Source organism: Mercenaria mercenaria, chromosome 5, assembly GCF_021730395.1.
Source record: "Mercenaria mercenaria strain notata chromosome 5, MADL_Memer_1, whole genome shotgun sequence".
In the NCBI taxonomy this organism is placed as follows: domain Eukaryota; kingdom Metazoa; phylum Mollusca; class Bivalvia; order Venerida; family Veneridae; genus Mercenaria; species Mercenaria mercenaria.
The window spans coordinates 97,656,188-97,683,167 of record NC_069365.1 but is presented as its reverse complement, the minus strand read 5'-3'; the positions used below and the strand labels follow the sequence as shown (position 1 = coordinate 97,683,167).

Below are 26,980 nucleotides of genomic sequence, written 5' to 3'. Positions count from 1 at the left end.
TGAATATAGTTCCTTGTTGCCTCGCTTTGCTTGTAGGAAAAAATGTTACTTTTAGGGTGGGGACATGACAAAATATTAATTTACAAACTCGATCTGCCAAGTCTATCCAGTGATTATGTTAAATGAGTACATGTCCATCGCAAAGACATGAGATGGATTTTTACCTCCGTAACACGACAGGAAGATAGAAGTTGTGCAAGATTAATGAATGCTTGAATCGATTTTTCTCGCTCCCTAGGGATGTCCGGATCAAAAATCTTACCTGAGGTTTTGAAAGTCAGTCAAAACGGAAACTGCAATCAATCAGGTCAAAGAGCTATTTATTGTTCTTTGTCTAGGTTCAGCGCCAACGGTAAAGAGACACTTCTTTTTCACTATCATTATTTATGATTCGTACATTTAGGTCAGTACTCTGCAGATAATGACATGTTTCAACAGGTTTTCCCTAAAATAAAGTAAATTTCCTAAAAACCAATAATTTACTCATTTTATCACTCTCCCCTGGCATGTCTCAAAACTGTTTTTATAACATTTTCGCTCTTGGATCAATGCATTTTTATTTTTTTATAGAATTTGAAATATTACTATCCTCTGCCCCAATTACTGTATTTCTCTTTTTATTGTAATTAAGGACGACACTCCCCAACGACTACAACTCTGTATCCTTTATCTTCATTAAGAAAATAGAAATGATTATAAATATCAAAAACACAATGGATAGTAAGTTTCACTGATGCGCTGCTTACTGGTGCCCATCTTGTTTTATGGCGCACCAACACAGTATGGGCGCCATATAACCTATACTGTGTTGGTGCGCCGTTAAACCCAAATAAATAAATAACCATCTTGTGATGGGTAACTGTTATCATATACATTTGTAAGAGTAGATGTTCAGTCTTTTAAAACCCACTTGGATACCTTCAACTTTCGCAACAACAAGAAACATGCCTAAACAGTACCCTTATACCGTTTTAGTGGTATTTGTTTCTAACAGCCCTTGAATTTACAAAAATGACCATTCAATTTCGTCCTCGTACAACTTATAAAAGGGCCGTAGTCGTACTTTGACTGTCTATGGTCGTATATTTACTCCAAGACAAAGTTACTGGCATACACGTTTTGGGTGGCTGCTACCACCAGAGTAAAAAGTATACTAATTTGTGTTATCCACCTGTTCTTACGACCATCCTAACAACAACCCTTAAAATACTCCCAGGCTTTTACAAAAAAAGAAAAAAAAAGAAAAAAAAGAAGAAAAATAAAACAAACAGATATTTCCATTTAAGTGCAGATATTATAAGTTACAATGCTTGTTGGTGACAGGATACGGGATATACGCTGTCGAGGAAATCCATATCAGAGCGATATGGATTTCCTCGACAGCGTATAACCCGTATCCTGTCACCAACAAGCTGTGTAACGATTTTATCTTGCCGTCTACCCTTTACTTACATGCTATAATCTAATATTTTGTAAATTAACAAAGCAGCAGCCATTTTTTTAAATCAAAATTCATATCTGAAATGTACTACCAGGATATGGAACATATCCTTTCTCCACATGACGTCTATTGACCAAAAGAAATGCAAGAAACTTGTAGGAGGCAAGATAAACAGTGCTACCTGATTACAAAGACATATAATATTCACGAATGAATCATATCCTGTTATTGTTCTCGTCTGCACTTAAGAGAACGAGATTCCAGTTGGGGGAACTAATGGGGGGGGGGACTCCTAATGTCAAAATATGTTAATCATTTTAGTTTTGAGTTACCAAAACTACTAAATATCCTCCATTTGATATATGCCTTCTGATATTCAATGTCATTTAACCCTTAACAAATGGTTTACCATACAGTGTGTACCTGTTCCGTGTCCCGATCACTACATAATCTAGGTGAAAATTCATGTTTAACAACCTAGGCCGAAAAATAGTACAATTTCTTACTGCAAAAGTGTTAAATCGATCAAAATTATTTAACATGAAATGAAAATCTTGCATTTTCTTTCAGAATGTTTATACCACAAAAGTGTATCTTTTGTAGACCAAATAAATCTGACAATACAAACATCAATGATACAGACAGGATTCATAGTTCAGGAGCTTTCAGTGTTGAATCATTTATAAGAAATGACACTGGTTTCCTTTTCAGAAAGAATATGCTTAGAATTTATATCATTTGTGAAGCTCGACAAGATTTCTTGCATTAATTACTAAGAGGTTAATATACGGCTTGTGCCTTTTTTCCATAATGACAAACCAAGTATCGTAACTGCCCAATGGTTTTGACATTATAGCTAAAGGGCACACACAAGCCGTTTATTAACCTTTTCATTTTATACCTTCACTTCATATTTATTTGTTCTTGGCGTTTCCGTTTTACATATTTTCCACAAGTTGATAAGCATTATTTGTTTTTTCCCTCAACAATGCCATCATTATTTGACAGTCGATCTGAAAATGATTCAGCACACTTTCACCCGCCATAATGATGTTGCTTCATGACGTCAACGTCGACGTTTATCATGGACAGTCACGTTGGAAATGCGACCCGTAGAGTGTTAACTAGGTTTTTCGTAGATTTGAGTTTTGACCAAGTTTAAGGTTTCAGGTACACAGGTTGATCTAGACCTTTACCTTATTTTCATAGAGACAAGATATTTTGACAAAAATATATAATGATAAAGTAGAAAATTTGGCCTCTAGCCTGCTAAAACGATTTTCCTATAATTTGTCCTAGTGACCCAGTCATTGACTCCAGATGACCAAGTTTCAAAAATTTTTTAGATTTTGCTAAGAGAAATGTTCTGACTCAGTTTCATCGAGATTGTTAAAAATGTAACAAAATTTTAACAGTAAACTTGAACACCGAAAGACGACGAACGATGGACATAGCAGCTCATGACAACCTTGAGCACAGAAGTAAACAGACAAAATCATAGACACAGTAATCTTACGCGGAAAAGAAACAAAGCCGTGAACCACATTTATAAAGTCAGTGGAAATACCACAAATTAGTCTATAAATCGCTTATCATTGTTAACAATGGTATATAGAAATAAATCTGGTAAGACCTTATGAACACTGAATTATTTATTTTTCAATTAACTAAGATCGTATTTTGTCACAGATATTTCTTTATGAACTAAGTCAGTGGTAATATTATTGTTGTTTTTGGTCAGAAACTGACGAAACATCGTTCTAAAATGCTGAAGGAATAGAACGAAATATATTTTTATTTTGACCTTATGCTTTGGTAGGATCATGTCAAATGTCGCAAATCTGAGAATATTTATGTCATCGAAAACTCACTATTTTTTACGGTGACACGTTTCTGCCATCTTATGTGCCCACAGCAGTATGTACAGATGTACGTATTATAAAAATGCACAAAAATACATAAACACACACACAAATGTGGACGCAGTAGACGTTCTACGTCTTATGTGGCTTATATTCCAAAGCTAATATATATTGTCCAGAGTCTGAAGCCATGTTGAAGACTTAATCCTCGTTATATTGCTATTACCTGAAAACTTCTTTAGCAGGGTCACCGTCATTATAAACAGCGTAAAGCTAGGAAAAACATAGCGGAAAGAGAATTTGCTCTCATATAGAAAATAAAAATCTGTATGATGTAGCTTTTATCTCTGAAACTACTCGTGCTTTGCAGATGACTGTATGATTACATGTACATATAACTTGAATATAATTTGACTATTTAACTAACAGAAAATATGAGGTAACATCATTTACATCACAGCTGTTTATTGTATGTGTTAGGTCCTCATTTTCTGGAGAGTATAAGACATGTCCTTTAATATATCGTTATGTTCTTTAGAAACCCTCACTACATTTTTACAACAATGCCCCCAAAAGATAAAAGGTCATACCGGTACTATATATTATCCAATTATTCCTTTTGCAATGTAAATTATGAACTTAATTAAATTTATTTCTATTTTTACAGCCGTGTAACCACGTGATTCTAAAATGTCTAATTGCAATTGCATACTATCTCAGAGATAAAACTACTGTTGTTTTTTATTGCCTATTTACACAAAATTAGTTAATTTTCTGAATAGACTAGATCGAGAACAATTAATCATTATCATTTTACTAGGTGATTTTCTTCTTTATGATTTCGTTGTTCCCAGAGCGAAAATATCATAAAAATACAGTTTTGAGAATTGCAAAAGGAGAGTGGTAAAATGAGTACATTATTGGTTTCAGGACACTACATTTTGGCCCAAATCTGTTGAAACATGTCAAATTACTGACCCAAAATAAACGAGGCATAAATAATGATAGTAATTTGTCTCATAACCGTTTGCGCTGAACTTAGATAGATGAGCTGCGGTTTTCGTTTTGACTGGCTTTAAATACCTCAGGTTAGGTTTTAGACCCGGACATCCCTAAGGAGCTAGGAAAATCGTTTCAAGCATTCATTTATCTTACCCATTTTTTTCCTGCCGTGATACAAATGTAAAACATCTAACTGATGTCCTCGACATGGGCATGTACTCTGAATGGTGATCTTTATCGAAATTATATCACTTGTTTACATGCAATGTTACCTCCATTTGTTGCCCAGTTTGCACAGGAAACGATTTAAAACAGTTTATGAGGTAAGTTGCTTTGCTTATTGAACGACTTGATCACTGGATAGGAGTGGAACATCGGGTTTGTAAATTAATATTTGTTCATACATGTCCCCGCCCTAAAAGTATTAGCTTTTCCTGCGAGCAAAGCGAGCCGACTAATACTCACAAAGAGCTTTAAATCTTCCATGAAATTCACATAAATCGTGAGCCTGTTTAGCTTTAGTGGGAGGGGTAGGCGGCTCCGCACATGCTACTGACAGTTGATGACGGGGTATTTCTAAACCCGTTTTTTATGGGGATTTGGTTTACAAACTTCGTAAGATCTTGGGTCGTGGTAATTTTCCAAATGTATTTGGTAAAATTATAAACGTTTTATTAAAAGAGGTTACGACCCAACTGTTTTGAGACATACCGCATGTTTAGTGTTCAACCCGTTTACAGTTGGACACTACGCTTCCCTCTTTGATTGTGTCTGACGGAAGAGGTGGAGGACTCTATGATAAGCAGTTTTTAAATCCTACCAGGACTGAACTGTTTTGATATCTGTCTTCTGGCCTGTTTCGTCGGGCCGTTAAGGGTGTTTCTCTTGTTGCTCTGTCTTCTGAAAAGGCATTGAGTACATACGTTTTTGGTTCGAAAGGTTTGCTTTTTATATTTTTATACACGAGCATTTTTGTGTTTTACATGCCATGCCTTTTTGTTTCCATTACGTGTGTTAGAGATTCACCTGGAGGGGATTACTTTTATTTACACTGTCCCGTGTCTTTGGAACATGGTGGGGGTAAGAGTGAGGTTGGGTGCGCACCATAAACCGGTTTAAGCTCCCCAGTGGTCTTTTGCCACGGACCGTTCCAAGGCGGTGCCCCACTGTGTTCCTTTGTTTGTTCGTTTTGTCCTCTTGTGTAGGCTTTGTGTGTGTGCGCGTGTATGTGTGTGTGTTCCTTTGTTTGTTCGTTTTGTCCTCGTGTGTTGGCTTTGTGTGTGTGCACGTGTATGTGTGTGTGTGTTTGTGGTGTGCACGTCTGCGTGCTGTAGGTTTCGTTTTGGGGAGGCTGTGATTTTGGTACGTGGCATTCCCTGTTTGATATTTGTCTTTGTTTTTTGTTTTGTTTTTTTTTTGTTGACATTACACCTTTCTAAGTCAAAGCTAATTCCCGATATTACACCAGCCTTTGACATTTTTCTATATATCTTTCTCTATAATAACTGTTTAACAGTCCCAATTCGGCTTTTTTGAAAAAAAAAATATAATGTATACTTTAGGTAAGTATTTTAAATGACGCGCCATAATGACTGCACTTGTACCGCGTCACGTGATTTACATATTGGGAAACCTCAGATTTTAGCCAGGAGACATGTTTATTTGAAAACAGGTAATTGTTTTATTTAAACTGAAAGATAATAGTTTGTAGTTTTGATGTTAATATTTCATTCTAAAAAATGTCAAGATTATAGATTAAGATTATAACAAAGATGTTTATCAATCTTATAATAAATTTCATTTTGATTACATGAAAATCGAAACAAAAACGTAGATTAGACTTTGTCCCCATAGCTTCTTATAAGGCTGTTTACAATGGATAATGCAAAAACAAATAAAATACTTTATTGAAAATAATCTTGTACTTAAATATGAATGTTGTTTACAAATATAAGTCGAGGATGAACTGTTTTCGTTAAATGTTAAAAACGCGCATTTCAATAACAAAAATTAAAATAATAAATACAAGTTTATGTCCCCCATACAATAGTTGCTTAAGTCGGATATCATTTAAAAACAGATTCGGTAAGTGGTTTATAAATAGATCTTGTGTGTTTAAAATGATAACATCTGATCAATGGTTCACACTTATTTTTGTTCACACAGCGCTGAATACATGTTAGACTTTCACATAAGGTATTTTCAAATTCTGGTTACACATCAAAAATTATGGTTGAGAAGAAAAATAAAATTGATAAACATACTTTTTAATCATCATTTGAAATGCCAATCTACTTTCGTTTTTATAAAATTCGTTCTAAAATTCGTGATACTATGCTCAGAAATTCGTTACCGAGGCTCGTCCGTAACCGTATCTTCAAGTGAGCAACATCCCTAAGCGCAAGTTTTTTAAAACATCCACCTAAACCTTCAAATATATCTGCAGCTGAAATTCGAGTCGACATTCACAACAGCCGGACGTATCGATTTATCAACACCGTAGATAAGAGATAGAAACTTAATTTTTAGATTCTCATCGCATTGCTGATTTCTACCATGGCATTGTGTAGCAATGGCATAAAATGTTGTGGCTTGGGTTTTTACAGCGAATAAACAAAAAGGTCATATACCATCATCAAGAATAATATCTGGGGACAGAAGCAAACTAAACGTTACAGAACTAAATATCAAAGCTAAATGGAAAAACTGTGCATAAACGATTCAAGAATTAACATTGTAACAAATTATTTCTATTCCTGATGTGTGAGTATGTGTTACGTTTAATAAAGGATTTCCAGGATCATTTATAAAACGAAGTTTCATATTTGCTGATTGAAAGGTCAAAACGACTATTGAATCAATGAGTGTAGGTATATTCAGTGCCTAACTGGTTTAGATTATTTGTCATTCGAAACCATAGGCTCGATCACAAGACAGTCTTCCGTCTCTGGGTTGATATGTCTCATGAAGTTCAATTGTCTACCTCATTTGTAAGTTGTATTTAAGAACAGCGATCAGTAAATGAATAGATACTAGGTTTCTATCAAAACGTTTGTTTGTCGTCTCCATTACAAATTTAAAGGGAGCAGCCTATAAAAATAAGTTGTTCGCAATGATGATTACGCGGGGCTATTGAACATAATCATTTTGTTGTCTTTAGCGATATAATAGTATTTTGCACTCAAAAATTACAATTCTTCACTGTGATGAACTGGCAATTAACGCACATGTTCCATCTTTCTACATAGTTTCCTATATCACAAAAGTATGCCTTTTTTTTTATTTGGCAATTGTTGTTACATTTTTATCTGTACATAGGTATATCAGTAATGAATTAAAACTTCACACACACGTTTCTTGATCTAACATACAATGAACAAGCTTCATAACTCTGATTTTGGCTTTGTCAGGAGGCGATGGTTTCTCTTGAATTCTACTATTTTTTGTTAAGCTTTTGTATGCAAGTATGTATGCTTGTTTCACTGACCACTTTTCAGAATGAAATAGATATTTACAATTTCAAACGTTTTCACTGTGATGAGTCTACATGATTCTGCTTTTTCACAATAGTATGCCCCTTTTTGACTTAGCAATGTTTGGTTAAGTTTTTGTATGATAACAGGCATCTTTTTCAGCACTTTAAGAGGGAAAACATCAGTGGCTTAAATACTTTGAAATCCCCAAAAAAGGCCGGTTTGAAAATAAGCCGGTCTCGAAAATAAGCCACTATTTCACTACAGGCAAAACGGGCTCATAAATTATCCGCATTAAAAAATAAGCCATCCACTTTTTCTGTATCAGAAATAGTATCAGACCTTGTTAGTACACCATATAAGATAGTAAATGTAACCAGCCTGTACACAGCAGTTTGATTTCCACATGTAATAGCAATAAAACGCAATGTGGAATTAAAAACACTCAAAACATTGCTAGTTGTGCTGATTATTTAAAACCGTGGACAAATTGAAATTTTAAAAGCCTCAAAACCTTCTTATCACGTCAGTTCTGCCCATTCACATAACTGTCTTTAAGATGACAGAGGAATATTGCCGTCTGAATCTTCATAAGACTCACTGTCACTGCACATGGAAACTTCTTTGCCGCTGGCCTCCCTGTCCGTCGAAAACGTGTATTTATCGATGCCTTGGAAGTGAATAAGGTGCATGCACATACAAGAAAGCGTATAAAACGCTAGGTACACCTGGTTAGATTGATAACGCATTGCGGTGTTTATCACGTATTGTGTAAGTTATTCATAACCGTTGGGCGATTTAATTAACAGGTGAATTTGTTTGTTAGGCCAGACAAAACTTTTTAATGGGTAATCATCTGTTAGCATCGGACAATTTTCATATTGTAACAAAACAGGTATGTCAGAAGTATTAGTATTTACTGACGTAAAAAGCAATAAAATGGCATGCGTATCTGCAGTGTTTTGTACATAAAAATACTCCGGTTTTTAAATCGTTACCGGATATACAGGCATCGTATGTACTCGAAAGTTCGCTGGACTCAAAAATAAGCTGGTCTCGATAATAAGCCACCAAATCCTTACGAAAATTTAAAATAAGCCGCAGCTTATTTTCGGGATTTCAGGGTATATGTTTAAGCAAAGTCATTTATGTCACTACTAAATTCCTAAGCTTTCTTTGGTGACAAAGCACTCCAGTAGTCGAGCTTTGTTGTCCCCTTTTAAATTTGATGTTTGACTCTTTACAATAAGATATATGTATAAACAGTAGTGAAATGATTTATAGAATAACAGAAATAAGTATGTTATGAAACAAGCAATTGAATGATTATCTTGGAGCTAAGGATTTTAATGAGAGGTCTTATCATCAGGTAACATTATATATTTTTTCGCCCTTTCAAAAGATAAAGTACAAGGCTGGTGCATTTGAATTTCCATTGATAATTAATGGTGTTTACCATTACTTTTCTAGGTCATTCATCACACACTTGTGTTTAAAATGGAAAAATACCTTTAAGGAAAAGACACATTCTAAAACGCAGTCCCATCAAACTGAAAAACCTTACAACGGGGTATGTATGGATGTGTACACACATAAATGCATAGATAAACCTTAACGTATATATAATGAAAAAGAAGCAAATAAGCAGTTAGGCATCGCCATGGAACTGTCATTAGCAAAATCACGACATGAGAGTAGAAGATATGAAGTAGATATTGAAAGATAATGAGGCAAACATGTCCTTTGTAAGCCCCTTATATCAACCACTAAATATTTAACATATCACTTAACGTATTTCTGACGGACGTAAAGCTATCCTCTGAATATATGTCATTCAAATGGGATGTGTCCTTGTGCAAGTGCTAATACCATTTAGATAGCAACGCCAGTGTTACTTCTATGGGCATTACCTGTGTTATTAGTGAGTTTGAGGACAGAATTTTAAAAAGATGTATGACATATCTTCAACAATTTACATGATTTTCCATTGAATTTTGTTTTGAGCAGCCATATTGGACAGATTCAAACACACGGCTGGCTACCGTTGTAGTTACTAAACTATATGGTCTAAAATATTTAGAGTCTAAATATTGGATTTTCGTGTACACACAGTATCTGTCTCTATTCTTCCGGCAATGCTACAAATTAAACAAAATTCCACGAATTGAAACTATATCATAATTTGATTTGGGTGCTGAATTTCAAGTATAAGGGTTTGATACGCCTCTCTTCTACCAACGGCGTGTTTTACAACTGATTAATCGAATTATTTTTTAAATCTTCATTGATATCTCACAATAGTCACCGAAACCGCGGAAAACAATGTATTTGTCTACTTGTGTCCGTTCAGTTCCCCGAGATTTATGTTTCAGAAGAAATGTCAACAGTCGAGCTAACTCTGGTATCTTAAGGTGTATATTGATATGATCTTACTTGATATTTCATTGCAACAAAATAAAACATGTAAATAATAAGGTGACAAAAAGAACTTGCTAGGTCTGAAAATTGATCAAAATAGATCTGGTCAACAATGGGACTAAATTACAAACGTATGAGGAATGTAAGGGGTTTAAGCCATTAAGCACTGAAATAGATTAATGGCTTTTATATTCCAGTGAGTCTGTGTACTGATCCATATAGGCTGTAAACCATTTAATCCGTCTGTTCTTTATTTAAAATAAAACTTGCTTACTTAATAACATAAATTCGTCGGTTTCTAGAATATCACAGTGCCTGTAGCTTGTGTTGCTCTATAGAACTGTATAATACTATATAAGAACAAAGAGATGTTAATTTTTTAAAAGAAAGTTACGCTGTCTGACTCACAACCTTCTGAATTTATACCTCTTTACGTCTTCCAGTATCTCTTTCTTAGACATTCAGTTCTTACGCCTCCATTTTTATCTAGCATACGATAGGACACAGTAGAGTCAAAGAAACTACGGCGCTATTTGAAAAGAACACGTGGAAAGAACGATATTGTTGGCAAATATATGATTTGGTTGTGATCAACGTATTTGCACGTCATATTTTTACGTCTAAAACCAGCAACAACAACAATATATTTTACGTACAATAAGAAATTAGTGTTATTTCACAAAATAAGAAAAAACATATACATATTTTACTTGTAAATTTCTTTCACGTTCATCTCAAAATTCGAAATATTGTTCCTCATCTCAAATCGACCGGGTAATGTCCCTTAGCGGAAGATTACATGTACATATATCGCATATAACTTATCACAGGCGGGTTGTGGTCGTCGTAAATTTTACATTTTGATTTGAAGTCGTTTTGCTATCCATATGCATTTGTTTCCTGTACCAGAATCACTAACCAAGGATACTACAACTACTTCCGGAAAACCGTAGAACTACAGAAAATGGCGTAGATTTGGATTTTGCCAAGTACCCCAATCGAAGTAGAAGCTGAAGATATGTTTAATACAATGAAAAAGAAAATGTTTATACATTACACATCATCAATATTTCTCAATGTTTCATCAGAAACAGCTAAAGATATTTCAAATACTAATTAAAAATGTGTTAAAGTGTTGGATGGCAGTCTTATTTTTTTGTAGCAAGTTTAAAAGTAAAATGTTATCATATTAAATTCTCTGTGATTAGTACTTTATTACATATTTTGAAGACTGATGGTTTATAAACAATAAACTTAACAGATTAATGGAAACTGGGGAAACCAGTGCTATTTAAAACAGAGCATAGGTATATGCAGAGTTGTGCGCCTTCGTCGCTGTGTTTAGAAAAGTGGACATTCGCAATGTAATAATCTGTTTTCAATGTTTTGAGTTAAAAAAAGTTCAATTCTTTTTTAGACGATGGATGAAGAACGGATATGGGAACAGAAACACTTTGCAAATAAATTGGTAAGTATCATTATAACAAAATATATCAAGAAAGGCTCGTGCAAAAAGAAATAAAAGACTCGTGCTCTAAAGTAATTAAGTATAAAGTCATACCTATCTACAAGACACTCCTTGGGAGAGACTAATAGTGGCCTCTATTGGCATTATAGATTTATTTTTCAATTCCGGAAATAAATGTTTAGCATTTAAAACATTTTGTTTCGTATTTCAAGCGCAGCACTTATGTCACATTCCATTTAAAAGATATGAATAGGCCTTCGTACGGTATCAATAATATAATCTTAAATATATTTACAATGTATGTTGCATTCCAAAAGATCAAGAAATGATATGTTCAGGAAAAAACACTAAAACTCTACAGATAAGGTATTTGTCGTGTTTTGTGTCGGCTGTGCGAAGTCGGGACAACATGATAGCACGATAAATAAAGGACATCAACGTGACATATTCATACCCACCAACATAAAAACTCAACAGATAAATTTGCCATGTCGGCGCCCACTACACGTTGAGTTTTCTCGTAGATTGGATCGTGTTTTCACCGAACCAACATGAAAACACAAAACACGAAAACTCGATAAATAAGGTGTTTGTCGAGTTTTTGCCTCGCCAACACGTCATGACAGAAATCAGCCACCAAAGATAACAGTTACTGTTTTTTTTTTAGTTTTTCTTATTTTAGTATTTGTTCAAAACTTGTGCAGTACCTGACCAGTTGTTCATATATATATATATATATATATATATATATACAGTGAATATAGAATTATGCATTGTTGAACCGTAAATTTCACAGAAACGATTCTTCACACGTGATATGAATTCGTGCGAATATTTCACAAGTTCACAAGATTCTGTCACGAATTCTTCACGCTTGTGGAATTTACGCATCAACAATGCATGTCACTTATATTATGTTCAAACAACAACATTATAATCAAGGATCTAAAACAAATAATCATTGAAATTATATGTTTATAATCATATCAGTAACATTTAGGTATGACAGCGGATGAAGTGTACTCCAATTGAATATATAATAAATTTTATAGCAAGTCTGTTTATAAATTATTACATGTTCTAATGTGAGTGGACAAAAAGAGAAATAACCTTCCTAGTGTCCGAATACCCACTATATTCATACCGGAATTCGCAGCAATGGAGCTGCAAAATAAGGTACATCCTTGACGGCATACATTAAATATTTATTATTTATATTAAAAATGAAACGAATCGTGTTAGAATGTAAAATGACATACAATTTTTAGCACCAACAAAGCAAGGCAAATACGACTGGTGTAGATTATTTTGACAAGATACATAGCAGTTTTAACACTTTTGCAACCAGATATGTCAATAATAGGACGCAAAGGTCGAGGAATGATTTGCTTCACGTGAAAATGATGACCAGGGCACACTGAGCTGCTCGAAATTACCTCGTGCTGAATGCGGATACCAGTCACATTCTCTGAAACCAGCAAGACTATTATTTGCAAAGTGGCGCGAGTTATAGTTTAAAGCATGCTTGATACTTATTTAACCGTTGACTGTATTAAGAAAAAAATATTACTCCGAAGATGAAAAAATATATATAAGTGCAAAACTAAGGACACTTGTTATATTCTGCCTAAACGGCTCATTGACGTTTTAAAAACTACAGCATCGTCATAACTGTTGCCACAAAGTTTGAATTATCTTATCAAAGGTTTCAATTTCTGTCGTCGAAATAACGTTCTAACGCAATATAAAGCATGAAATTTACTCTCGTTTATAAATACATAAACAATTTACGATGACTCACATCTTCGATTGAAGAACATTTCTTTACAACAGAAACAATAATTTACGGATAAAGTGGAGACTCCCTAATCCGAAAACTCCCCTAATCCGACTTTTTTTCTGGTTCGGGCATGTTCCAGTTAGAGAAGTTGCACAGTATAAAAATATTTCGCATACCTAGCAAGCTTCTAAACATAAATCTTACATTTTGTCCAAAGCAGTACCATATATAAGCTAATTTAGGCGGAAAAAAAAGACATTTTCTACGGGCAAATTACTTAAAGCGGAAAATTATTTATAAAAAAAAAACGCGAAAATAAACTTGACAAAATCAGGTCCATCCAAAGGGATTTAAAATATTGAAAAAGAGCAGTAGTAATACAATGTATGTTCTATATAAAATTTAAGAGCGACAAAGTTACTTTGTGAAAATGTAAGTAATGTGTTTGAAAACAAATCGATCAAATTTATATTTCTGTATATTGAAAAAAAATGTAATTAGTCAGAAATGTTTCATTTAATCTTACCTGCACATTGTAAATTCTTTAATCATTATCTTTTGTCATAAAATTGATGCTTATATGATATGATCTATGAACACTACACGTTGGCAACTGCCTCATCGTATCTTGTTTTATAAATTGCTTTCAAATACCCTATTGTTTATTTTAGATAATGTTGAACCTCCAGTCAAAAGAGACATGGACTGTTGAAGACTGGGTATGTATCCATTGAAAAAGTCATTAGTATGATAACCACCCACATGCGTGGTAAGAACTGCTTCCCAGGGTCGACATTAGGACAGAATTGTAACTATTAAACATATAGAGTAGTCGTGGAAACTGAGTACTAATGTCTTTTCTGTATCATGCAATAAGACGTTGATGTCAAGTAGACTGAAATAATGTGTAATGTATTTCATATTCGTACTAATTTAGGTAATCATTTTATTTATTTATTGTTATTGATTTTCCTCGAATGAAGTTTGCAGACAACTCATATATTGAGATGTAAATTATGAGACATGCTTTCCATAAGTCAACAAATATTATTGTGAAAAAGTAAACTACTATAACCACTAAACATATCGAATGCTGTATTGCTTATTTCAGGTGAAAGTAGATAGACTTTTGAGATCGACTAAAGGAGACTTATTGCAGGTACAAAACTAACTAAAAAATGCAAATCACACAGACTAGGATTCTTTCAACCATATTAAATGATGTATTTCAAACAAAATAATTAAAATCATGTTATTATGTAGATGAATGTTTTCGGTTAAAATATATTATGGTTTTGACAAAAACTGTGACTGATCTCAAATATTATATTTGATCTAATAGATGCATTGAAAAGTTTTTAAGCCCTTTTAACCGTTGTCTATTGTCATAAATATTATGCTTATATACAACAAATACTTTAACCACTACACTTTATAACTAGTTAAAAAATTATTGTTTAATATTTCATTTAGATAATTAAGGTTTTTGACTGTACCAGTGGGACAGTAATGCATGATACCATTTACCATTTAAATATTAATGAAAATGCTCTTACACACTCTGTCGTGAAGCAACTTACCAGTTTTTTGGGGGGTTTTTTTGTTTTGTTTTTTTAATTTTAAACTTTATCCATATATATAGTTTGTCAAGAATGATTGCTTAATTTGTCAATGATATGTTACAGTATCTACATGCATACGAAAGCCAGAAATGCTAGAATTAAATTTGTTAAATAGTTTACGCTTTTTGTATACCGCCTAAAGACGAGGAATTATGTGAGCGAGAGTTAAAAGCTGTTTACCCTTATTATGCTGATTACGATTGATTCTGCCTTTCTGACCAGTGCAGATCTTGATTAGCCTGCACATCCGTGCAGCCTGAACACGATCTGCGCTGTTTGCCATTCAGTCAGTATCTTTTTGGTATGCACCCTTTCCAACAGTTAGTGGTACTGTTCAAATTGAAAGATGGACAAGTTCATTGTAGAAATTTAGCAGGGTAAGGGTTAAATAAGAACCATCTCAAAAGTTTCGCGGAAATTGTTTAAATGTGTACATATACAACACTTATTCATCAGTTTATATAGAATTTCTTATTTATTATATTGAAAATCTTTGGTTTCTATCGTACGACAAATTTGTGTTTTAGATATTTCGCACAATTTAGAAGATTATAATGAAACAGTCTTATTTTCTAAGTACTAATGTGATCTTCCAAAACATTGAATACAATACAGGACCCATAACATTTCCAAAAATTTTACCTAAAGAGTTAAACGTGGAGCGAGTGGATGTTAAAGTATATATTTATGGTTACACTTGCAATTCAGTCATCGTTCTTTCCGCATTTATAACGGTTCAATGCCCCACTTCAGGGAAGGAAAAAAAACAAGGAAAAATATCCAACAGGGAAAGCCACGTTAATACTATATAATAGAATACTATTTTTGCTTTATAAAACTTTTGTAAACAGGTTACCATTTACAAGTGCATTGTTTATTTCAGACATATACTTGGCATCGTTTCCGTAAACGATTTGAAAAAGAGGTAAAAGTAAGTATTCTATTACTTATTATCAGATTCCCTTTACTACTAGACGTGTTTAGAAATTAACAAATCAGATTTTAAATCTCTGTGGAAGAAAAGTGTCTCATCGTCTAGTAATATAGGTTTGAAAGTTGATGGGGATATATGTTTTGTCTTTTTAATTGTTGCAGAAAAGTTTAATTCTTTTTATACTACTGTGGCATCAACATGTGTTGAAAATCTGACAGAATGTTCTTTCAAATTTGGTAAATATGTATAAAATAAAACGTTTATGCTGCCAAAGACATTTTTCCAAATAGTTTTTCATTTAGTATTGTCTCCGAAAGTATAATTCTTAAGCATTTAGATAAATGCAGAGGTAATATAAGGCTACTGGACTAGATGATATTCCCTGTAGGTTAGTAGGTTAATTAAGGATAGTGCTACCCTTATAGCCTGTCCCTTGACCCACATTGTAAATCTGTCCATTATTCAGGGCATAGTCTCGGATGACCTGAACTCTGTTATTCCTCATTACAAGAAAAATTACAAAACATCCACAGACACCTGTCTTATCTATTTGTCGGATTGCATGAAATTTCATATGGATCAAGGAAACATGGTAGGCATTGTGTTACTGGATTTAAAAAAGCGTTAGACACTGTCAACCATAATATCCTGTTAATGAAAGTGAATGCCATTGGTCAATGTTCTGATGCAATAAGTTGGTTTCAGTCTTACCTTTCTGATAGACAGGAATTAGTAGATGTATCTGGTGTTTATTCAAGTCAGGCTTCAGTTACATGTTGGGTTTTCCGAGGGTCCAGTCAAGGGCCCGTTTTATTCTTAGATTATGTAAATTAGGCATAAAAAATTGTTTGTTTCCGGTATCAAAATTTTTGGCCCGACCATAAAAGTTTTTATGGCCTTGGGGAATATTTTTCAACTTTTAATCAAAAAGTTGCAAAACTGAAAAACAAATATTCTCCAAGGCCATAAAAGCATTTAGGGTCGGGCCAAAAATTTGGGGCAGGTCGGGATACCGGAAACAAACAATATTTTACGCCTTATATATGATCGTTCTGGTATTTCAGTTGACTAAAAAGAACATGCTTAATTGGTTTGTCTTTGGTCTTGATTGTATGTCTCATGTTGGTCCCGAGCACTTTAGGTCCTTGAGCTAGTTACTAGTTAAGTGTTGAATAGTTTACTCTATCTCATGAAAATAAGATTAAAACGAGTAAAGCCTTGAGTACCTGGATGATACATCTGTATCTTTTAGCTCCATATACAAGGTCTACCTAGTCAGGGTTCCAATAATAGTTAACTATACACTGATAGTTGGCGTTTCTCATTCCCAAGGTTGGAAGCTTTTACAAAAAGACATTTGCCTTCAATGGTATTGGTTGCGGAACCTCATTCCCCAGGATCTGAGATATGGTGTGCATGGTATAATTTTGTGATTTTCATACTACCTCTAGGTGTCAAATATTTACTATTGTGATAGTAATATGCGACATCAAATACAGTGAGCCATCAAATGTATGCTACTATGACATTGTATCCTGATGTATAATGTTACATTTTATGATACCTTCAACTAGATTTGTAATAGTGTGATTTAAAGTACTTTCAAACAATCTTTTTCCTATTTTAGTTGTTGACGAAAAACTTACTGTCTAAAGAAGCATGGACTGAAACAGACTTGGTATGTATCCATTAATTAAGAGCGCTAATAAAGGAAGGTATTAGTACCATTTTTATGAATTCTTTCGCATGATCTGGCCGTGAGGTGAACTCCAACCATCAGCATGCGAGTCACAGCTAGGATCAGGTTAGAATTTAGCTCATTTTATGCATACAAACGCTGATGTCAAATTGTAATTCATTTTATAGTCCTAATAATTTAAACTTGTTATTAATTACTTTTGTTCTACATAAAAGGCCAAAATGCTTCTTTGCATTCTGACCAGCACTAATTACTAAAGTATGGATGATGAATCCGGCTATCACCTAGATTCAAGCCTATTCACTACATAATATAATGGCTTGAAGCAAATGAAACTGGTACTGGATAGCATGTTGAGTAATTTTGTTCAATATTTGTTTTGAGATGTAAATGTGTCTTTTGAGTATATGTTTATGTCTTGCTTGTTTTCTTTTTTCTAGAGGAAAGTTAACAGCATAATGTTTCATATATTAGTCAAGGTTAGTCTTTCAAGTTACTAAAAATACTTTATACTCTCGTACATTGTGAAGGTGTTGTGTTATAATTGTTAAATCATTGCTGTACTTGTGATCGTAAGGTAAGGAATTAATTGCCTGAAGTAATCTATAATAAATACCGTTCGTGTAAGTATCACATGTGACCGTTATATTATCATTAAAATTAAAGACATACTTCTTACGTTAATTAGAAGCTATTTCAAGGTTTCCTCCATTCTGAATGCAGATTAAACTATCGAAATTTGAACATCTATCAAACAAAAAATTTGTGTCAGTATCACACAGCATCAATAATTATTCGAGTTAACAATGACGTTACTCTATGGTAACTACAACGGTAGCCGTGTGTTTGGATTTGTCCAATATGGCCGCTCAAAGCAAAACACAATGGAACATCATGTACGTAGATATTTACTAAGTATTGCTACATTTCGTTACCAAACTCTGTTCAGTAACCATTAATGTCCAAATTAGTAAACATGGGACTGTCATGTCGACATGGCGATCGGAATCGTATTTAGCATAAAAGTATCTTGTAAACTCATGGAAACTGTTCAGTATCGCGTCAGATGTTCCAAAATTTCATTTTATTATCTATAAAATCGAACTTTTTGGAGTAAATGGGTGTAAATCTACTTTATGATAATCTCTAGTATGAGTATGCATAAACTGTGATATGTACAATGTATCTAAAATCCAAAAGAACACAAAACGTATGGTGTCATGAAACGGTTTGGATAACAAGTGTACATCGGTTTGGATGACTTAATCTGTTTGGATGTTTGCGGTTTCGACTAGCACATTTAACTGCTAATTTTAAAATAGTGTTTGTTTCTAAGTCACATTTTACAATACAACGCTCAAATATGTGTTTGTGTCATTCTTCTACATGACATATACGCTATAGTATGTATACTTTAAGTATTGATTAGTAATGTATACATCGATGCATACACTGATGTAGGTTTTCGTGTTTTTTTCGTGTTGGGTATGTTTCCCTTTTAATATTTTTTCTTTAGCATAGCAATGAAAACATCTTTGGGAGAAGAATAGTCACGAAAAGCAATGGTCAGCACTATTGACCACTATTGATCTTTGTACGAAATGCAAACACACGTGCCTAGTGCTACGGTAGATAGGCCGCAAGTGCAAGAATACATTGAATTGTTAATTATGCATGATGCAGTGCTAATTAATAGGGTCCGATAAAAAGCTTTGTTTCCTATCAGATCATTTTAAACGGAAATGTTTCACTTGCTTGGTTACTAATATACTGACTTCTGTTCTAATTTCACGACTGTTTATATACATTTCGATGAAAAAGCTCAGATATTAAGTTTGAATAGGGGCAATTAAGATCGACTAGTCAAATGCCATGCCACAAAAGAAAGCTAACTGAATGCATCAGTGACATAAACAAGTACCAAAAGGCAAAGCATTTTAGTAAGACGTGTGTTTTAGTCATCGGTATTTCCCCATTTCTGACGCTATATAAGATACCTGCTTGCATACATGAACTAGACCATAACTTGCTAAGTCAAGTAAAAGTAGCCACATAATTTCTTTGAAAGAACAGAAGAATCTTGGCGCCTGTGCACTGCATGTCGGATAATCGGAGTGACAAGTGTGTGTAGCTTTTAAAAGTTCCGTTTTCGCTTCTTAATTCCCATAAACTGCACGTTTTCATCACATAGTAATTAAAACTGGAATTATCCTATCTTTTTACAACGAATAAGTTGAAACTTAGAATGAAAATTGAAACCGTAATAAATCTTTATGTAAAAATATGTTTTTAATCGTAGAAAATGTCTTTAACTACGTGATAGGTTTGACATTTTTGCTCTGGAGAGGACATAACGGACAGATCCAAACACATGACTACCGGTGTAGTTACCATACAGTCAACGTGAACTTAACTTCTCACGTTTAGCTAACTCGAAATTCTGACTGGGTAATGTATTTTACTCCTTCCCTTGTGAATTCAAGTCTTCAGTAATTACACTTTATTCCAGCATAACATTCCACAAGGTTTCTTCGAAAGATATAGGAAGGAAGAGAAAAAAGTGAGTGTGTATTTAAAGCTAACTTATTTTTTTCTGAATAGAGAGTAAGCTTCCCTTAATCGGTTCTAGGTAAATTTTGCTGGAAACAGAAACGATATCAGTAATAGTGTAATACTGAAAACTAACAAAGGATTCAGTCGGAACCGGAACTTGAATCTTGATCACTAGGATTGTGGTTTAACATGCTAAATCTTATCGATCGGCAACGAAACTTAACTTAGATTCCTCAATTTGGTAAAATATTGGTTTCTCTAGATTACGAATATTCGAAGATTTTTTGCTGCAAATAATAGGCGGCTCATTTCCATGTGATGTTTAATCACCATCTGCAAAATGACAGGATACTCCGTTTTTGTTTAACAATTTGCGTCAAAAAATTCTTTCATATAGAGAGGATATGATAGAGAGATCGGCACATAGGGAGAAGAAGCTACATAAATGGTTTTAATTATTTCAGTAGTATTTAAGCTTATACAGCAACAACTATCTAAATGTTTCTGTAGGTCGTTATCTATTTATGTCTTATTCACCTTCGGAAAATTATAGGAGAGAGGACGCATTTCTTTGCATTTGAGCATTTTTGTTCTGTGGTCAAATTTGAAATTGTAATCAGTAGACAGACTATATTTTTTGCCATCCGTGGGAAACTACAGTAAATGCATTCTCGGTGAATGTAAATTGCTACACGGGGTTGATGATATTTACATACATTTAAAGACTGTTCCGGTTAAATTGTAATTTTTGAAAAATTTGAATAACCAGCTTACTAACCTTGCATTCCGGAAAACTTTTGGGGTTTGGGGTTGGGTTTGACATTACGTTTCCGTTTGGGGTTGGTTCGGGGTTGGTTTCGGTTTGGGTTTTGAATTTGGGTTGTGTTTGAGTTTGGGTTAATAGTCAATTGACTATTTGTTTGGTTTGGGTTTGACATTAGGTTTTCGTTTGGGTTTGGGTTACAGGGTTTGGGTTTAGGTTTGACTTTGCTTTGGTTTGGGTTTTCGTTCCAGTTTGGAGTTGGGTTTGGGTTTGGGTCTGACTTTGGTTTGAGCAAAATAGTCGGCCCTGGGTAAGGGTCTTTAGTTTGGGTTTTTGTTTTTGGTTTCAGTTGTGCTTGGGATTGAATTTGGGGTGGGTTAAGTTTAGGGTTAAAGTTTGGGTTTGGGTTCGAGTCTGGGTTTCTCTTTGGGGTTGGTTTGGACTGGTGCAATATCAAAAGGTTTACAAGGATTGGGTTTGGGTTTGGGTTTTCGTTCCAGTTTGTATTTGGGATAGGGTTTGCGTCTGACTTTGGTTTGAGCAAAATAGTCGGTCTGGGAAAGGTCACTGTCAATCACAGTTCGGGTTTGGTTTGGGTTTGAATTAAGTTTACTTCGGTTTTGGTTTGGATCTGAGAGTTTGGGTTGGGCTTGGTTTTTGTTTGGGTTTCAGTTGTGTTTGTGATTGAATTTGCGGGGGGTTTTTAAAGTTAGGATTAAAGTTTGGGTTTGGGTCGAGAGTGGGGGTTTCTCTTCGGGGTTGTTTTGAACTGGTTCAATATCAAAAGGTCGGGTGTCTTCCTCAATTGACTACTGGGTTTGGGTTTGACATTAGGTCAACGTTTGGGTTTGGTTTGGGTTTGGGTTGGGATTTGGGTCCGACTTAGGTTCGAGCAAAATTGTCGGTCTAGGGTAAGAGTCATTGGTTTGGGATTTCTTTCACTTTCAGGGTTTAAAAATATGGTGTAGTATCACACGTCATGTGACATATGGCATCTATTTATAGCTCCGTTACTCACGTGACCTTATGACGTATTCTATATGCAATGAGACTAGTACGAACGCACGAACGCACGCCGAGTTCGTTCAGACAGACCTACGGACGGACAATGGTCCAACAAGTGCCATTTTCGTCCCAAAAACGGGTTCGAGCACTGATTTCCTATATAAAAATGATTAAAACAACCAAATCAGCATTGCTACCCGTCATGCATGTACATTCAATAATACCTGCGAGCAATTTTATGCATGCTTATGATATTTCTTTCGGAAATAAATGCAGCGGACAAACAGAAACATCTTTGCTCGTAAAATTCCAATTAATTATACATTTCTTACCTTTTCATTAATGCAAAAAAATCAAAAATATTACGCTTCTATATTCCTACTGCATTCACTTTGTAACAAAAATGGCGTCTTCTTTATCAACAACTTTGAATTCAGCCAATCAGAGCACGCCATCGCATGATGACATATTTTACCAATAATGCATTTCTCGCGCATGCGCAAACATACTTCCGTGAACGCTTTTATGCACGGAATCTTCCTCTCACTAATACCCTAACCCTAAACCCTAACCCTAACCCTAACCCTAACCCTAACCCTAACCCTAACCCTAAACCCTAACCCTAACCCTAACCCTAACCCTAACCCTAACCCTAACCCTAACCCTAACCCTAACCCTAACCCTAACCCTAACCCTAACCCTAACCCTAACCCTAACCCTAACCCTAACCCTAACCCTAACCCTAACCCTAACCCTAACCCTAACTAGGGGCACCCGGCCTTTATCGTCGCGTTTCAAACTTCTAATTGCCTAAGTTGAACGCGTTTGGGTCAAGTCGAAAAAAAATTTCAAGGTCAAGGTCGAGAGGAACCTTTCCGTCCCCAATTTCCCACCCAAAACTCCCCACTTTTTCGGACTTAGGCGGAATTGCAAAAATTTCCAAAAAAACTTAGAAATTTTTCAAATGTTGACCTTTGACCTGAAATTTTAAGGTTAGCCGGTAGGGGGACTACGAGCAGGTTCGAGGTCAAAGGCGACCACCTTTGACCCCTCGCTCAGACTTGCACTTGTGTGCCTCAGACCCATACTCCTGGGTCCCGAGTCTCGTCTGTGTGTTGACCTGACCTTGTCTGTCCCTTTATCTATTTGCGGTCAAAGTCGGGTAAAACACGCCTTTCTGACCTTCAAGCGACCGTAAGAGTTCAAGGTCAAAATATTTCGAAGGTCGTATCACCACCGACCCTGTAGGTTGCCCGAGCTTAGACCTCCGCCCGGTAGTGTGGCATTTGGTTGGTTGACGTGACCTCTCCTCCGGGGTTCGAACCTTGAATTTCAAAAACGGTATATACGGTGGTCTCCAAACCAGAACCTGGGGGCAATAGGGATCATGGGTTAGGATTCTATAACGTGGCAATACCAACAATGTTTTCACTAAGTCGAAACCCAGACTTGGGTCATACTATACAAAGGTATCTTCATATAAACGAAAAATGTCAATGTTCACTGACACTTCATGTGCAAGGTCATTGGTGCGGATACGCCCTTAGGACACAATCTCAAGCAGTAACATGCACCCTTCACTTGGCACTGTACTTTGAAAAAAGCTATGCCTAAGTTTAAAGGCCTTTGTATAGAAGCAATTCGGACACTTGGAAAAAAAAATTCACTGAAAAACTAATGTGCACTGAAACCTCATGTGCTGGACACTCATGTGCAAAATGACGGGTGCTGTACGCCATTAGGACCACCACTCTAAAAGCCGTAACAAACACCCTTCACTTGCACTGTACTTAGAAAAAAAAATCACTGTTTAGGCTAAGCCTAGTTTAAAGGCTTTGTTTTTGTTTAAGTATTATGTGCACTGACACCTATGTGCTGACATTCATGTGCAAGTGATGAAGCGTGGACGCCATTAGGGACACACTACTCATGCCGTAACTAGCAACTCTTACTCTTGGCCACTGTACTTAGAAAAAAATTTACTGAAAATGCTAAGCATATGTTTAAAGGCCTTTGTATATAAACTATTCGACACTTGTAAAAAATTCACTGTAAAGCTAAGCTAAGTTTAAAGGGCCTTTGTATATATAACTATTCGACACTGGAAAAAATTTCCTGTAAAGCTAAGCCTAAGTTTAATGGCCTTGTATATAAACTGTTCGACACTTGGAAAAATGTGAATTTCACTGTAAGCTAAGCTAAGTTTAAAGGCCTTTGTATATAAACTATTCGACACTTGGAAAAAAATTCACTGAATAGTAAATGTGCACTGACACCTATGTGCATAGTGATGGGTGCGTGGCTTGCCATTAGGGACACACTCTCAAGCCGTAACAAGCACACTTCACTTGGTACTTAGAAAATATTTCACTGAAAATGCTAAGCCTAAGTTTAAAGGCCTTTGTATATAACTATCGACACTTAGAGATAAGTTTCACTGAAAAGCTAAGCCTAAGTTAAAAGGCCTTTGTATAGTAACAATTCGACACTTTGAAGTTATGCTCGCATAAAGTTTAAAAGGCCTTTGTATATAAGCATTCGACAGTTCTAGCAGTTCTTACCTGTCTAGAAAAAAGTCCTTAGTCATGTTTAACTATAGAGCCTTCATATAGCAGCATTTTGCCCTAGCCTTAGAGCCTTTGGACCAAGTCTAACCCTAACCCAAGAAATTCTCTAGGTATTGAAGGCCTTTACATGACTGGTGGGCGACGAGACGACAGAGGCCGTACGGGCTTTGTCGACCCACCGTTGTGCCTTGTAAGCGGAGTATATAGCCTTGTATAAGGTATTTAACTACAAGCCTTCGTTAAGGGGAAAAGGCCTTCGTATTGACGGCCTATTTTTAGGTATTACCTGTCTAATCCCTAACCCTAACCTAACCCTAAACCCTAACCTAACCCTAACCCTCCCCCTAACCCCTAACCCTAAACACTAACCCTAACCCTCACCCTTTAACCCTAACCCTAACCTAACCCTAACCCTAGCCTTTGTATAGGAAAACCCGACCCTAACCCTAACCTTAACCCTAACCCTAACCCTAACCCTAACCCTAACCCTAACCCTAACCCTAACCCTAACCCTAACCCTAACCCTAACCCTAACCCTAACCCTAACCCTAACCCTAACCCTAACCCTAACCCTAACCCTAACCCTAACCCTAACCCTAACCCTAACCCTAACCCTAACCCTAACCCTAACCCTAACCCTAACCCTAACCCTAACCCTAACCCTAACCCTAACCCTAACCCTAACCCTAACCCTAACCCTAACCCTAACCCTAACCCTAACCCTAACCCTACCCCTAACCTACCCCCTACCCCAACCCCCACCCCAACCCCAACCCTAACCCTAACCCTAACCCTAACCCTAACCCTAACCCCTAACCCTAACCCTAACCCTAACCCTAACCCTAACCATAACCCTAACCTAATCCCTATACCCTAACCCGAACCCTTAACCTAACCCTAACCCTAAACCCTAACCCTATCCTAACCCTAACCCGATACCCTAACCCTAACCCTAACCCTAACCCTAACCCTAACCCTAACCCTAACCCGAGAGGGCCTTTGTATGTGATTTAAAGGCCTCTATATAGGAATGCATTCCCATACAAAGGCCTTCCCGCACAAAGGCCCTCACTTTATTACACTTTGTCTTTTTGACAGGGCCTTTACATAGGAGAGGGCCTTTGTATGTGATTTAAAGGCCTCTATATAGGAATGCATTCCCATACAAAGGCCTTCCCGCACAAAGGCCCTCACTTTATTACACTTGGTCTTTTTTGACAGGGGCCTTTTACATTGGGGGGGGGGGGAGAGGCCTTTGTATGTGTTTTAAAGGCCTCTATATTGGAATGCATTTCCCTGTCAAAGGGCCTTCCCGCCAAAGGCCTAACTTTATTACACTGTGTATTTTTGACAGGGCCTTTTCATAGGTGTGGGCCTTGGTTGGGATTTAAAGGCCTCTATATAAGGAATGCATTACTTACAAAGGCCTTCCCGCCACAAAGGCCGCACTTTTATTTATCACTTTGTCTTTTTTGACAGGGCCTTTACATAGGAGAGGGCCTTTGTATGTGATTTAAAGGCCTCTATATAGGAATGCATTCCCATACAAAGGCCTTCCCGCACAAAGGCCCTCACTTTATTACACTTTGTCTTTTTGACAGGGCCTTTACATAGGAGAGGGCCTTTGTATGTGATTTAAAGGCCTCTATATAGGAATGCATTCCCATACAAAGGCCTTCCCGCACAAAGGCCCTCACTTTATTACACTTTGTCTTTTTGACAGGGCCTTTACATAGGAGAGGGCCTTTGTATGTGATTTAAAGGCCTCTATATAGGAATGATCCCATACAAAGGCCTTTCCCCTACAAAGGCCCTCGTTCTTCCCATACAGAGGCTTTCCCGTGCAAAGGCCCTATAAGTTTTGCACTTGGTGAGTTGTAGGGATAGCTTCCTATACAAAGGACTTCCTATACAAAAGCCCTCAAAATATCACACTTAGACTTTTAATGCAGGTTACATCAGCATGTTTTGGCATGGTTTCGGCTCGGCCCCCATGGACCTTGACCAGCTCTATCACCCTGACCATAACCTCAGTGGTCCTGGTAGTCCATCCATGGTGTCGGGGTAGGAGTACATCTAGCCCTTCAAGGTTAATAAATGCCAAACTGACTGTTATTTTACCTTAATTTTTGCCATTTTCAAGGTCCATAACTCTCAAGGTCAAAACCGATCGAGGTCAAAAACTCCGCCGATGATGTCTGCACTGTGCTCGATCGATTCCACCAAGAATTTTCCAGATCGGAGACCATGACCTTTGCCCACCAAACATCAAATCTCAAAAGTGATCATATATGTTGGCTCTTGCCAGGAGTGACCTCCCCCTTACCCCATTTCCTATACAAAGGCCCTTGTTCACAACAAAACAACAACAACTCAAATTCTACCCCTTTCAC

The 26,980-nt window shown here is 36.0% G+C and overlaps 1 protein-coding gene across 1 annotated transcript; it reads left to right on the top strand.

Annotated features, from left to right (window-relative positions):
• The first annotated feature begins 5,885 nt into the window (after positions 1–5,885).
• Positions 5,886–20,331, top strand: LOC123559235 (uncharacterized). Its single transcript, XM_053544914.1, has 8 exons — positions 5,886–5,977; positions 11,614–11,664; positions 14,116–14,163; positions 14,556–14,603; positions 15,950–15,997; positions 17,628–17,678; positions 18,140–18,178; positions 20,209–20,331. The coding sequence occupies exons 2-8, from the start codon at positions 11,617–11,619 to the stop codon at positions 20,305–20,307; spliced, it is 381 nt and encodes a 126-aa protein (XP_053400889.1). The 5' UTR covers positions 5,886–5,977; positions 11,614–11,616; the 3' UTR covers positions 20,308–20,331.
• Positions 20,332–26,980: the final 6,649 nt, after the last annotated feature.

Excerpts from the sequence above, each read along its gene's own strand:
- LOC123559235 (XM_053544914.1), top strand. The coding sequence starts at position 11,617 with ATGGATGAAGAACGGATATGGGAACAGAAACACTTTGCAAATAAATTG. Across the intron at positions 11,665-14,115 it reads AACACTTTGCAAATAAATTG|ATAATGTTGAACCTCCAGTC; the intron begins GTAAGTATCATT and ends TGTTTATTTTAG. Across the intron at positions 14,604-15,949 it reads CTAAAGGAGACTTATTGCAG|ACATATACTTGGCATCGTTT; the intron begins GTACAAAACTAA and ends TGTTTATTTCAG.